Genomic DNA, 14,622 nt, shown 5'->3' with positions numbered 1-14,622 from the left:
GGGAACTTGTAATAAGTAATGATTTAATAAATTTTTTATGGCAGTATTAACTTAGTCACATAATGACATTTCACAGGTAATCAACAAAATTTATTACATGAATAATTTCATTTGAGTACATGCTGACAAAATTATTACTATTAATATAGCAATTTACTTCAAATCTTAGTTTTTCTTCTTTTATGACCTTTAATGGACCTGATCATTGTCTTCACCCGGTTGTCATCCTTGTTCAGTATTATTTTCATCCTCACACTTTTCGATTTTCTTCACACATCTCTGTATTCACTCTGCATCTAATTCTGCTGTGCAAAACCTGTAGAAATCTCAATTTTACATTTCAAAGTTAACCTCTTACCACTGCTTCTAAAGGCCTCTGTACTTTTTGGATTTTACATAATTTTGGTTTTCTTGCTCACTAGAAAGTGCAAGTTTCTGATATGTCAATCCCACCAATTTTTTTTTCTTCAAGAGATGGGTCTAAAGAATATATCCTTTATTTTCCTGCCAATGTTGGATATCTTTTGCATTCCTGATACACGGTTATTGCTTTGTTCATCTTCTATGAACTGTCTCTTGTTCTTTCAGGTCTGAATATATTGCTATGATTTTTCCCACAAGTTCTAGACTCCTGGGTAACTATATTCTTCATACCACCATAGTTCATGGCAGATGGTACATCATTACAAGGTTCACATTTCCTGCTACACACAAGACAGGCCATATTGCTTTCTGGTATTGTGTTATTTTTGCATGATCAAATGAAAAAATCTTACTTTATTTATTATAACCTAATCTATCTAGCACCATTAAATATTCTGTTCAACACCGGTACATATGATCATTGGTAACATGGGAAAATGAAGTTAAACATCTCATGCTAAAAGAATTTACACACTTATTATAATAGTTCTTTAATATTACTGATTAGTATTTTGAACAGTTTTCTGTATCTCAGTACTTTTTTTACTTACTTCCTAATCCAACAAAGAAAACAGTGGAAACTGCTCCCACTATCTACGGGGATCATAATATTTTAATGTTTCACAAATCAAAAACAAGCCTTTAACTGCATAAGCAATAGCTACATGTATTAAACAACAAATATACAGGCTACATGGAAAAACGAAAGGAGTGTAGGATATCACCATGCAAGGAAAGACTACATGCCTCATGGTTTGTAGAGTGGTTCGCCAGAAATATCGATACTGCATACATTGAAGCCTCCAGTGATGATGCTTTAAAACTGCAGTGAAGAGGTCAGTTCCATCAGGTCTTTGAAAAACAAAAAACATCTCCAGAATGTGGCACCTACAATTAAAACCTCAACAATGCACTCCAATAATGAACAGTAAATGAATGGGGTGCCACTGAAAGAGTTCTCAGATGATCCTTTAGCTGTTTCATGATCAGTCACATAGTACTGCGGTTCCACCTGACGAAATCGTGCTCACGTTAAAATAATCAACACATAGCTCAGTCAAGTAATGCACCTCAGCACAAGGGGGTAATCATCCCACAAACATGTACTGTTCTTAGATGATCACAGCCACTGCTAAATGTGTAGACAAGAATAAGAAACGACCCAGAATTCCAAATTCTTTCAGAAATTTCATCATCAGAACTCTAGCACCAAAGTCTAGAAAACCATTGTGGCACATAGCAATCTAGCCGTTGCAGTCTTCTTACAGCAGGGCTTTGATTTCAACATGCAAGATGTCTGGAACAATCAATGGCGGGAGCAAATTCCCTTGAAGCATTACAAAGTAATTAAAACTCCCAGGAAGTGACCAGTAAGTTTTCACCTAACTGACAATACTGGTGAACACTGAACTGGATCAGAACTTACCAGGGCAAATGTGGAGCATTCCTACACCAATGTGTTATACTGACAAATAATACAACTTATGTAGAATAATGCTTAAATCAGCTCCACTGTCACATTCTAGGTATGTTACAATCAAACCACATACTGTGTACACTTTCCACAGTTCACACTGACTGCAACTGTGGAGCAGACACAAAGCTATGTAAATGTTACAGAATGATGTTTTCGACGGGGAAGCCACAAATTATTTTTCATCGAGATGTACTGCAGCTGTTTGTCTTATTGGAACACGATGATGAACACAGAACAAAGCCAGGATTTTTCCTCAAAAGTAAGCCACAAGACAAACCATTCCAGCTTTGAAGTATGAAAATGCTTATTGAAAAGCTACGCTACTGGTGAACTGATAGAAGAGAGCATACTGTGTGGGTTGTCTGAAACTGAAGGAAGAAGACTATGGTTAAAATGAAGCACACTTCTCACAGTGGTAATTTTGAAAACCAAAATGTAGAAGGCCAAATAGGGATTTAAAATGCCATCATCCCAAACTAAGGGCACTGTCTTAACCCATGTACCACCTTATTATGTCATAGGAGTGCAGGTCTTGCCCTAATTTATTTCTTTTCAAATTTCGTGTAAAGAACAAAGAAAATTCTTTACATCCCTAATTATGTGGACAAAGATTTTTATGAGTGAATACCTGACTTTTCTGTATCACATTAAGGCTGAATGAAGTATAGTGTAAATAACTTCTTTTCTAGTATTATATTTGTCAATGTAACTGGCCAATTCGAGTATTTGAAAACAAAATTTTGAGGAAAATTTTCGGAGCAAAAAGGGATGACATTAGCGGAGAGTGGCGAAAACAGCATAATGAAGAGGTTCAGGAACTCTATTCAAGACCTGAAATAATCAGTATTATTAAATCACGTAGGCTGCAATGGGTGGGTCACGTAGCTCGAATGGATGAGGGCAGGGCAGCGTGCAAAGTACTGGTAGGGCACCTAGAAGGAAAACGTCCTGTGGGGAGACTGAGGTGTATATGGGAGGACAATGTGAAGGTTGATTTGAGGAGCCTAGGTATTGAAGGTGAATGGAAGGAAGTAGCCCAAGACAGGGACAGATGGTGAAAATATATTGCTGTGGTAATGGACTCTCGAGTCCGGTATGACCAGAAAGTAAGTAAGTAAGTAATGTAACTGTAGTTTTCAAATTATGGTCAATTGTTGACATGAAATTTTATAATGGAGTTAATGTACTGTGAGTAAATGATACCACCTGAAATTAGTGAAGGAAACTAGGTCAAGTCAATTACTCAAAATTTTCATCTCCAAAATATATTATATGTAATGTGAAACTTACAGAGTTTGGGTGTTTAAGAAGTTCTCTAACCTGTGACCTCTTCCAGTTAATACTTGTATTGGAACAAAAACCTATGCATTTTTAATGTTCTAACACAATTATTGATGTTCTTTCATGCATTATTTATAGTGGTGTCATGGCCTGTGTAGTACAGGACTGCATATATTGAATTTTATCCAAGGTCAGTGACAAACCATTTGCACATAATATTTTCAAGGGAGAACTTTCCCCACGCAGTCTCCCCTACACACACACACACACACACACACACACACACACACACACACACACACACACACACTCGATGATTGTTTCAGAACTCAATGCATTTCCTGGACCTCTTTTGTTCTCAGCCTCCTACACTTTCAGCAAGTGATGAGCAGAAACTTTGTCCCAGAAACCATGTGAGCTTTTTGTGCTATATATGTGTTTGCTTATGACCTTTTCCTAAAGGTTTTTAAACAAATTAAGATTGTAGTACACAAAGCAGTTATTCTAGCTGCAAACAAAAACAGTTTGTTGCTGCCATCAGTTGGATACTGACTAAGTATTTAACAGAAACAACAAAACAGCATGTGATGCATTACGAACTACCATTAGGAAACAACACGCAAAACTTTTAATCCAAGAGAACACCATCTACTTCATGGAAAAGACATGATAGGTTGTTGGGTGTAAATGGGCACTAAATACACATATGGCTATCAAAGTAGTACACTTCTGGTGTGCCAAGAACTAGCAGTCATATTGTCTTTAATATTGTCTTCCCAGGAATCCGTTTCTTAATCTTGACATAACTGAAAATAAGTATTAGTTTAACAGCTACACATAGCCCCATTCTCCTTTGAGATTGTCCACTAGTCATTGCTTTTTCCTCCCAGGGCACAGATTTATCAACTAATTGCAAAATGTTATACCAATCAAGCTTGTGACATATTTCAGCTTTATAAAACTATGCAAAAAAGGAACAATTCCAATATCATCACTGCATACTAATGATAACATCTGTAACAGTGACATTCACTGACATATCAAATGTAAATGAAAAATAGCAACAGTATCAGAAAAAAACTGTTCCTACTTACATCCTTTACTGCAAGAATGTTGCAAAGCATTTTATATATTAGCTAGGAAGGCTAGTGAAGGTGACAGAAAGATGTGAGCTGGAGGGAGAGATAGTGTAAAGAGGGAGGAATGAGGGGCACTGATAGGAGTGGTAAATTATGCAAGAGAGCAGCAAATGTGAATGTGAGGGGAGACATCACCAGTAGAGGCAAGAGATGCGAGTTAGAGGGTGTAAGGTCAAGAGTGATCACAGAGAGCATTGGAAGAGACTAGTTGGGGAGGGGTGGGTGGGAGGAGGGGAAGCACAATAGACTTGGAGAAAGGGACAAGTAAGATCAAGGGTAAGCAGACTGGAACAAGCAAACACATAAGTGGGAGAAACTTCAGAAAAAATCATCATGTAGTGTGAGAATGGACTCTGGTATCTGTGGAGAAAGTGCAAGCACAGGGTAATAGCTGAAGTTATGAGGGCATAGGAAGCAGAAGGCCATTTTCCAGTTCGGTGAGCAGGGGGTGGGGATGAATGAAATATTTAGATGGAAGAGAGGAGTGAATTTTGATCTTTTTCATTGGGGGAGGTGGCAGTGGAATGACATTTTCAGGGGTTGTGGGAGACATTTACTATTCAGCCAGTAAGGGGGGCGGGGGAGAGGTGAACATTATCTGCAGGACATATGACATCTTTAGAAGACAGGATGAGCCACTGGTTTTTGGGTAGGTGAGAGTGAAGATGACTGTACTTCTTGAGGGAGGGAAAAAAGAATCTTGAGAGGAGACTGAATCTAATGCATCACAGTTCACTGGAAAAGTATAGACTTGTTTACCCATGCAGTATAGGGTGGTATGGTATGAAGTTCTGGGATAAAATTGAGAGAGCAAAACAATGGAACAAAGAGGAGTAGAGTCAGATGAAATTAGTGTGTCGGTGTGCTGAAGCTAAGAATGGTTCATTTTTGTATTTGTAATGTTTTATGTGTATATGTAAAGGATTTCAATCAGAATCACAAATATCTACTTGGTTCTTATCCACTACATATTTGAAAGTGATTATAATTAACATGCTATATTTGCACCCTATTACAAATTACTCTGTGATAAGAACTCCATCTTTCAACATAATATATTCAACACTAAAAATCTGAAATCATCTTACATACTCACAAAATAGAAACCACCAGCAGATAATGTAAGTGACATGACGATAATGGAAAGTAAGTTCTTTCCACACATTTCAATGTATGTGCAGAATTCAATACAAGCCCCATGTAGCTTTTACTGTGTACTTTATGCAATGGGCAAATCAGCACTAAAAGAATTGTGCAGAACCAAGAGATTTGTTATTTAATGACTATATATAAACTGTTATTAAAAGTTACCACTAGTAGCTTCACATAACACATATACTTTAACTTCTTATTCATCATTTTTCTCCTTTCCAAAATCAAATGAGCTTTAAGATGGATTATATACTTATAAACATAAAATTATATACATAAAACACTATTAGGATTGCTTAATTATTACTTTTAATGTTATCATTTATAGTACAATATTACTATTAAATAAGCAGAATGTGTGCGTGTGAAATCTTATGGGACTTAACTGCTAAGGTCATAAGTCTAAGCAGAATGCGCAAATCCTCTTATTCCCTTCTAAATTACTAGGTTTAACTATTTTTTGTAATTATGGTGTTTATTACTTAAGTGTTTATTCCAGACTAATATTCATTTTGTATTTCTAACTTGCCAAACATACTTATTTTATGACTGATATACATTATAATAAGTTTTATTTTAGTTTAAGAACACCATTTATTTAACAAATTATCTACCAATTTAAAATGAGAGATATTAAGAAAACAGTATATTATTACTGTTATTATTATATTTCTTGTGACCAAAAACATTATTGATGATCATAACGAGAACGACAAATACATTCTGAAATATTCCCAAAGAGCTAAAAACCTATTGTCATTTTAAGTTTTAAACGCACTACCTCTCCCAGCTATATACTCTTCTAACACAACTCTGTATTGCTATGATCTCAACAATGTAAGATGAAAATAAGTAAATATTTCTCAAGTGTGATAAAGATGTTTGCAGCCATATAAATTTAGGGAAAGCAAGGAAACTGCTAAATTTGGGAACCTGATTTCAATGGAGACGAAATCTTTTCATTATTCGTTAGTTGTTTTGTACTAACAGAATCAGTGATTCTTTGTAGTGTATTTGTGCTACATCCAAATAGCACACATGAAAAAAATGTTAACATAGACAACTGTTAATGGCAAACCTCCAAAGATTAGAATTCCAACGCTATGAAACTATGGACCCTCTTAATAATAATAACAATAACAATAATAAAGACTACTAAAAAACCAAATTATGCGGCTAAATCAACACTGCTGTGACTTGAGTAAATACGACACTGTATTCATAGCAGAAACTGTTTAATATGCTCTGAATATAGTGTCAATTATTTTTATGCTCTATCATACGAGAAAATTACTTGCATAGGTTGGTGCTGTTCAGTGTACGGTGAATCTACTATTGTCGAAAGTAGGTAAATATACGCAACTGCAATTACATGCTGTTTAACAAACATTACAAACTGTTAACAACCTAATGACGAAATCGTTAGCCCCTCAAACGCGTAGTTTCAATCAATAAAGCACTATTAGTAAAGTGATCATAATCACAGACGAATAACCGTAAATCTGATTGTTAAAATTTTTGGTTAACCTAGTAAGGTCGCAAAGAAATAAAATGACATCATCCTGTGATTGTTGACAATTATCTATACAAATATTTACTTAAATTATCATACACACATCAAATATAATAACAAATAGCTTCAATATTTTCAATCGTGGTAGGGCTACTACCATTACTCAAAACCATATCTAAAAATTAAAAAAAGAATACGTTTTTAACATCAGCGTCATCTCAACGATCATCATGCAATAAGGAGAGATTAACATCTCAAAGTAATCACCACACTGAGCTGTAAATTTGACTGATAAGAATTTCAGACTTTCACAGTAGCGGGGTAATATAAACTTCGCAACAATAAACTCTGCTACTGATACTAAATAGCTTGACTATTTACCGATAGGCCCCCAATTTAACAACAATAACTACACTAATTATTTACAATTTTCCAAGTTCATCCGTGTTACAAACTCTCGACAACGTCAATGAAAGCGAAGTACCACTTCAGTTATAGAACCGGCTTGTACTGTAAACCATCACCCACAACGAAAACAAATCCCAGTTTACATGAGAACTGTAACGAATTAGATACAGGAACTGAACGTTTACAGCGAACATTAATGATTCTGAAGTTATATCCTAGATAAAATTTACCCACATGCACGACAATGTAAATAAATACTGTTCACAGAAGAAATGTCAACGTAAAAGCATAACCTTACCACTGTCAAAAAATAGAATGGATAAGTAAAAGAAAATATAAAATTGGAAGCGAAACACCCACAAATTTTCTACTGTAAACTTAATTTACATTGATACTCACAATTATGTTTACGCATGCTTGGATTTTCCGAGCGAAATTTCGTCTTTCTGCCAATTCTCCAAATATATCCCACAAACTGTTGGATTCCCATAAACAGAGTCGGCACGAGCCTTGTCTGAAACGTGGCCCCATCATTTTAAACAACACATTCAATGTTATGACTCCACTTACTGCTCTCGAAAAGCGCGCAATTTACTAACACCTCTCCCCAGTCACGGGTACTCGAACAGACTGAGAGAATAAGCAGTAATCACATAGAGGCAGAGAAGGTGAAATATCTTCCCATTACGTTGCATTATCTCTGCAATTTATTTTTGTGGTTTATGTAATTTGTTTATGCGAAGAATAAAAACTTACTTTAGAAACAATACTCTCAAATATGAAAAGTTAGAAATGTAACTGATTTGTAAACTGAATTTACAAAATTTGTTTTGCGGAATTAAAGCAGCTAGAAGTAAAGTAGAGACACAATAAATGGTTCAAATGGCTCTGAGCACTATGGGACTCAACTGCTGTGGTCATCAGTCTCCTAGAACTTAGAACTACTTAAACCTAACTAACCTAAGGACATCACACACACCCATGCCCGAGGCAGGATTCGAACCTGCGACCGCAGCAGCAGCGCGGCTCCGGACTGGAGCGCCTAGTACCGCACAGCCACCGCGGCCGGCTGTAGAGACACAATACCAGACACTTTTAATGCTGTGGATATAAAAAGTCTCAAAAATGTAAAAGGCAAATTATTGTTAATAGGCATGAAAATAATGAATGAAACGTGAAACATATGTATAAACTGGCGGAAAATGGCATATTAATCAAATTAACACATTTTCAGCTTTGTCATCGTGTATTACAGTAAATAACAGTAAAATGGCTTCCAGTTTCTTACTTATTTGCTTTAATGAAGAGAAGTTCCCCCACGAATAGTTAATACCGGTTTTGAGATAGCAGTACTGCTCCAAAAAGTTGTATGGAAACAAATGTAACTAATTCTATTCGAACAAGAAAATTACGAGAAATATCTGTATTTATTAAACTATTTTGTCTTATGCAAGACTTATTTTATCACCTACATCCTCTTCAAATATAAATGAAGGTGCTCACTATCAACTCGAGTATTCCTAAGCATTGAGATAAGAAATCATTTATGATGGAATGAGGAAATTGATAAGTTGCTCAAGAAACTCAACTCAGCAATGTTTGCACTGAGCGCTATTTCTCAATTTGTTGACAGAGAAAGAATGCTGTTGTTATAGTTCGCGTATTTGCAGTCTATAATACTGTTTGGAATAAACTTCTGGGCAAACACTATAGGGACTCAAAGAGTTTCTAACCTTCAAAAATGAGCAGTGACGTTAACGCATTAGGTCTCTAACAGAACATCCTGTGGGGGTCTCTTCAAGTCTCTGATGATATTTACTATTACAGATCAGTATATATGCTCATTGATATCTTTGTAGCCAATAACAGGTAAGTCCTTCAGACATGCTGTGACATTCACAACTGTGACAAAAGACAGACCAGAAATTTCCAGCAAGGCTCTTGAAATCTCTTGAAAGAACAAGCCACAAAGGAGTTTCTGATAAGGTAATAAAACTATACAATAAGCTCCCAATGACATAACAAAGTAAAGTAATAAAGTACAGATATATAGAAGAAAACTATAAACATTCCTCATAGATCAAACTTTTTATAAAATGGATGAATTCTTAGAGTTATAAAGCATCCTGTAGCATGTGACCAGAGGAAATCACATAGGTAAAACGACAATATTAAAAGAAAAAATCTGATACTATTACTTGTGAAGATAAAAATTCTGTACTTTAATTTAAATTGTGATGACAAAAATGAAAAATATTTAATTATTTATGTTGTTAGGATAAAAAAGTGTACTTTCATTTATTCAACATTTTAAGCATTCACTTAAATTATGCCAGTTAACTGTAGCTTCAGATATTATAAGGAACAAATTGTAATTAAAATTATATATATATATATATATATATATATATATATATATATATATATAATGGAAAATCCAGGATGGAACGTAACAATATATATGTGTGTGGCTACAGTTGCCTTAGACTGCAGTCTCATATATATATTTATGTGTGTGTGTGTGTGTGTGTGTGTGTGTGTGTGTGTGTGTGTGTGTGTGTGTGTGTGTGTGTGTGGTCTATTTTTGACAAAGGCCTTATGGGCTCAAACCTTGATTTGGAACAGTGTTCTTGTTGTGCCTATCTGTGACTCAGCATGTATATGTATGTATGTATGCATGATGTTTAAAATGTTCATGCAGTAGTTTTCTTTCACTTCACTATTCTAAAACACATAATCTACAGGACAAAAAATTCAAATCCAACTTATCAGGATCTGATTTTATTGTAGCCAGCATAAATAAATAACAAACATCACACAAAAACCTATAAAGTATGAGAATTGGCTGATTGATTTTATTTTTTAAAAATAATTTCGTTTTACATGTCTCATATTTTTGTGAATAATTTATGGATCAACAAGCAATTAACTGAATTGTTTCAGACTGCTAAGATTTGTGTGAAATCTTTAAAAATTCTATGAATTCTCACACGTAGGGGAGCAAGCAAGGTCATCAGTCCCATCAGATTAGGGAAGGATGGGGAAGGAAGTCGGCCGTGCCCTTTCAAAGGAACCATCCTGGCATTTGCCTGGAGTAATTTACGAAAATCACAGAAAACCTAAACTAGGATGCCCCAACGCAAGTTTGAACCGTTGACTGCCTGGATGCGGGTCCAGAGTGCTAGCCACTGCACCACCTCGCTCAGTAAGTGTGAGAATTCATAGAATTTTTAAAGATTTCACACAAATCTTAGCAGTCTGAAACAATTCAGTTAGTTGCTTGTTCATCCATAAATTATTCACAAAAATATGAGACATGTAAAACGAAATTATTTGTAAGAAATAATAAAATATTGCAACTGCAATATTATCTCACTTAGGTCTAGATTAATGGGTACTGTTGCTATTTTTACATATTGTGTACAGGCCTTTTTTACACTGGTTTGCAAACAAATTACACAATTAATCTATACAAAATATTTTTACACTATTCTTTGTATCATATCACAGGTCACTCCAAACACAAGAAACAACATACAAAAGTTTGCTGTAATTGATTTTCAAAAATTTGGATTTTAATTGTCTCCTTAACCTACTTGGGCAATTTTTGTACAATTTGATTCCATTGTAGTAAATGTACTTTCACAGTTTTTTGTTTGTTTGCTTTTGGTATATATAAATATGATTTGGCTGTTGTTCCAGAATTAATTTTTTTACTTTTTCTTTGCATGGATCTTTCAGAATGATGGCTTTCGAAGATATCAGAAATAATATAATAATAATTACAGATACAGAATAAGTTACATATCACAGATGGTGCAACTTATATCTATTTTATATATTTATTACCTTACAGCTTGTATGCCAGAGATTTACATCACAGGTATTGACTTAGAACTCATTGAATGAATATAAACATTTTTCTGCCTGAAAAGGTTTTAATTTTGTATTAAATTCAAACGTCCTAATTGTTCTCAGGTATTTTGGTGGTTTGTAAAACTAAATGAAATGATTGATTTATTAGCTCCAAAGGGTTATTTTGAATTTTTTCCCTTGCAGAAGCAGTTATATTTTGTTTTTCTATTCTGATCATATACATCACTGCACTAGATACCTTCAGTTGGTTGACTGTTATAAAATGTAATTTAAGTGTACATAAAGAATATACTGTTAAGTGTTTGTACTGTACAAACACTTTCAAACAAGACTCTCTATGACCTGTTCCACGGATAAGTCTAATTGCTGACTTCTTTAACAGCAATATTATTTTAAGTACATATCATCTGCACAACTCCATAATCCAATTCAATCATCCAGAAAGGGGTAAATGTTTTTACAGTAAACTGTTTTTAACGTTGTGAGCGTGTGGTGTTGATCTACTATTCTGTTATTCTGCACAACGGATTAATCTGAGATGTACCCTTTACCCTGTGGCTCCTGCAAGATGCAATTTCCACCCCCACACCACTACAGAAGTCAGACAGACGCTCCTAACGTTCTAAAGAGAAATGTCTGAAAAATTTTCAGCAATAAATATCTTCTGGAGTCGTCCGCTGTAAGGAAATGACACAAAAATTCACAAAATTTCTTACGTAACTAGTGGGATTCTTGGATACTGGAGTAGTGCTAGTTAGTGTAAGAAAAACATGACACTAACGAAAATTATCATTTATTTTGCAAAAATTCTGAGAAATAATGGATTAATCTGAGATGTACCCTTTACCCTGTGGCTCCTGCAAGATGCAATTTCCACCCCCACACTACTACAGAAGTCAGACAGACGCTCCTAACGTTGTAAAGAGAAATGCCTGAAAAACTTTCAGCAATAAATATCTTCTGGAGTCGTCCTCTGTAAGGAAATGACACAAAAATTCACAAAATTTCTTACGTAACTAGTGGGATTCTTGAGTACTGGAGTAGTGCTAGTTAGTGTAAGAAAAACATGACACTAACGAAAATTATTATTTATTTTGCAAAAATTCTGAGAAATCACAATGGCACTTTTAGTTATGAATTGAACAAGTTATATCCTGGTTCTTTTCGGAATGTGAAGTTACCTCTCAAGGATAGGATTCGCTAATGAAATTTCTATACAAAGATTAAGATTGTTATTGCCTTGCCAGAGTGGCTGTGAGGCGTGCCTACTCAACTTGAATAATTATCCTTTAGAATGTTGCTAGGTACGGTCGAGGCTGTCACATGTGAAATGCAGTGAAGTGTACTGTTGTGGAGGAAATATGGGGCTTGCAATAGCTGTAGTGCACAATGGCATAAGCTGCGATGACTGCTGTCTGCACCGCTCGCTGCTGACAAATAAGATAACTCTCGTTCTATCTGGATTGACCTTCGCCAATCAAACTCTCACTACCGCCTTGATGAAGTCAAGGATTCCTATTCGCACCTAGTCTAACTATTAGCATGGTACGCCGGTCAGATAACCAGTCCACTGTGATGCCACTCAAAAATTCGCTCGTAAGCTTTTAACTATGACTCTGTCTGTTCACACCACACAATAAGTGTATCGGCCAACACAGTGAACAACGCTTAATCGCAAGAACTCAATATAGTGTTGCACTTTGATTCGCTCTCGACAGAGGTGCTCTCCCAGTGAAGTACTGAGGAGAGACTTGTTCCTTGCTCCAAGGACGACAACGGAACGGCGCCTCTCCACGCCAGACGTGAAGGGGTATATCTTTTGGTCTCTTCCATTACTCCTTCAGCTCAAGGCGTCAGAAATATCTTCTGCCAATCAGCATTGCTCTTCTAAAACGGGAGAATGACGTTTCGTTTAAGGTGACCAATCCAGAAATCTGTAGTATTGGCGTTTAGTGCTTGCTGTCTCCCTGTGAAAATCTCTGAAACTCCGTGCTATGTGTAAAGAATGTGTATGTTGGATGCTCCCACCCAATGTAGCGGAATTTGCTTTTAAGCCAAACACGGGGTAGTTCCCCCTTTCACTTCGGCATACGCTGTCTGCTCCACGTTCGGCCGAGGTTGACTCGTCCTCTGAAGGGACTGGCCTCCCGGTGTGTGGTCTGCCTCTATCGAACTAAAAGCTCCTGTGAGCTTCGTGTCTGGAATGTATGTGTGTACGCCAGCCTCGAGTATTTCGATCCCGGTGCGCAATTGTTATTAGCATATCGTTTACATGAATTCATACAACATTGACTTTACCTTATCGAGTTCGGGTTCGAATGAAGCGTCTTGATGTGCGGAATATGATTATGAGGGCGGAATATGTAAGCAATGAAGGTCAGGAGACCACGACGTCTTACAATGTTTGGCTAGGAAATACCTTTGTCAGCTGGCTAAGGAGATTTAAGGCAATACTGACTTTCCCACAAAAACATTAATGTGGTTTGTCCACTGCAATTTTCATTGACATACACAGACAAAAATTTATAGTGGCCCCTTTCTGTTGCCGAGATATTACATACATTATTTACATTGGTATGGTCGAAATTGCATGTTTTAAGTGCCAGTAATTGTGATTTAGTGACATTCACCTTGAGGCAGTGATTGGTGAATTATTTTGTTAATTCTGTTGCCCCATTAGTAGCAGAAGATTCTAGCTCATTGTATTCTCCACCTTAGAATAAGATCTATATGTTATCCACATAACTTATAAAATGGGAGTCAATGAGTGTGCAGTGTAATTAATGTATGTGAGGCAGAGGAAAGGACCACAGATTCAACCCTGAGATACACATTGTACTACTGTTTCATTGAAGGATTTAAAATTTACATTTTTTCATCTATGTTGTATGTCAATTGAGTGTACTGCTTACAATTTAATTGATATGTTGCTATAAGACATAGATGGTGACCTGGAAAAGATAGCCACTCAGACTGGCAACACGAATGTGCATTTCATGGGACTGTTTCAGCACCACAATCGGACTCATCTTAATACAACCGTCAGGCATAATAACATGAGACTTGGGAGTGTGCTGATGACAGAAGGCATGGGTCACATTTCAGTGGTGTCAGTGGAGTCTATCAGCAGGACAGGTTTCATTAGACATGGCCTGCACCTCAACAGGTATGGGAAGATTAGTTTGGCAAAGCTTATATGTGACAGCATAGGTGGTGATAGTAGGATCACTCATGGGAAAATTCCGGTAGTAGTGGGTGTTAGAGCTGCACCTTTTTTTAGATTGAAGTCAGCTGATAGGTATTCCTGCTTAAGGGAAGTCTCTCTAACAAAGGAACCACTTTCGACAAAGCTT

General features: G+C 36.1%; 1 protein-coding gene across 2 annotated transcripts in view; it reads right to left on the bottom strand.

The window, feature by feature from the left end:
• LOC124776754 overlaps positions 1 to 8,009 on the bottom strand; it is a 73,987-nt gene extending 65,978 nt beyond the window's left edge. Inside the window, exon 1 of one of the 2 annotated variants that reach the window (XM_047251882.1) lies at positions 7,793 to 8,009. In XM_047251882.1, coding sequence (XP_047107838.1) covers positions 7,793 to 7,927 — 135 coding nt within the window. In that variant the 5' untranslated portion in view covers positions 7,928 to 8,009. The remainder of the gene's footprint in view (positions 1 to 7,792) is intronic. The other variant, XM_047251883.1, reaches the window with a different exon arrangement.
• Between the last annotated feature and the right edge of the window lie 6,613 nt (positions 8,010 to 14,622).

Source organism: Schistocerca piceifrons, chromosome 2 (genome assembly GCF_021461385.2).
Source record: "Schistocerca piceifrons isolate TAMUIC-IGC-003096 chromosome 2, iqSchPice1.1, whole genome shotgun sequence".
In the NCBI taxonomy this organism is placed as follows: Eukaryota; Metazoa; Arthropoda; class Insecta; order Orthoptera; family Acrididae; genus Schistocerca; species Schistocerca piceifrons.
Note: the sequence above shows the minus strand (reverse complement) of the source record. Positions and strands in the feature narration are given on the sequence as shown.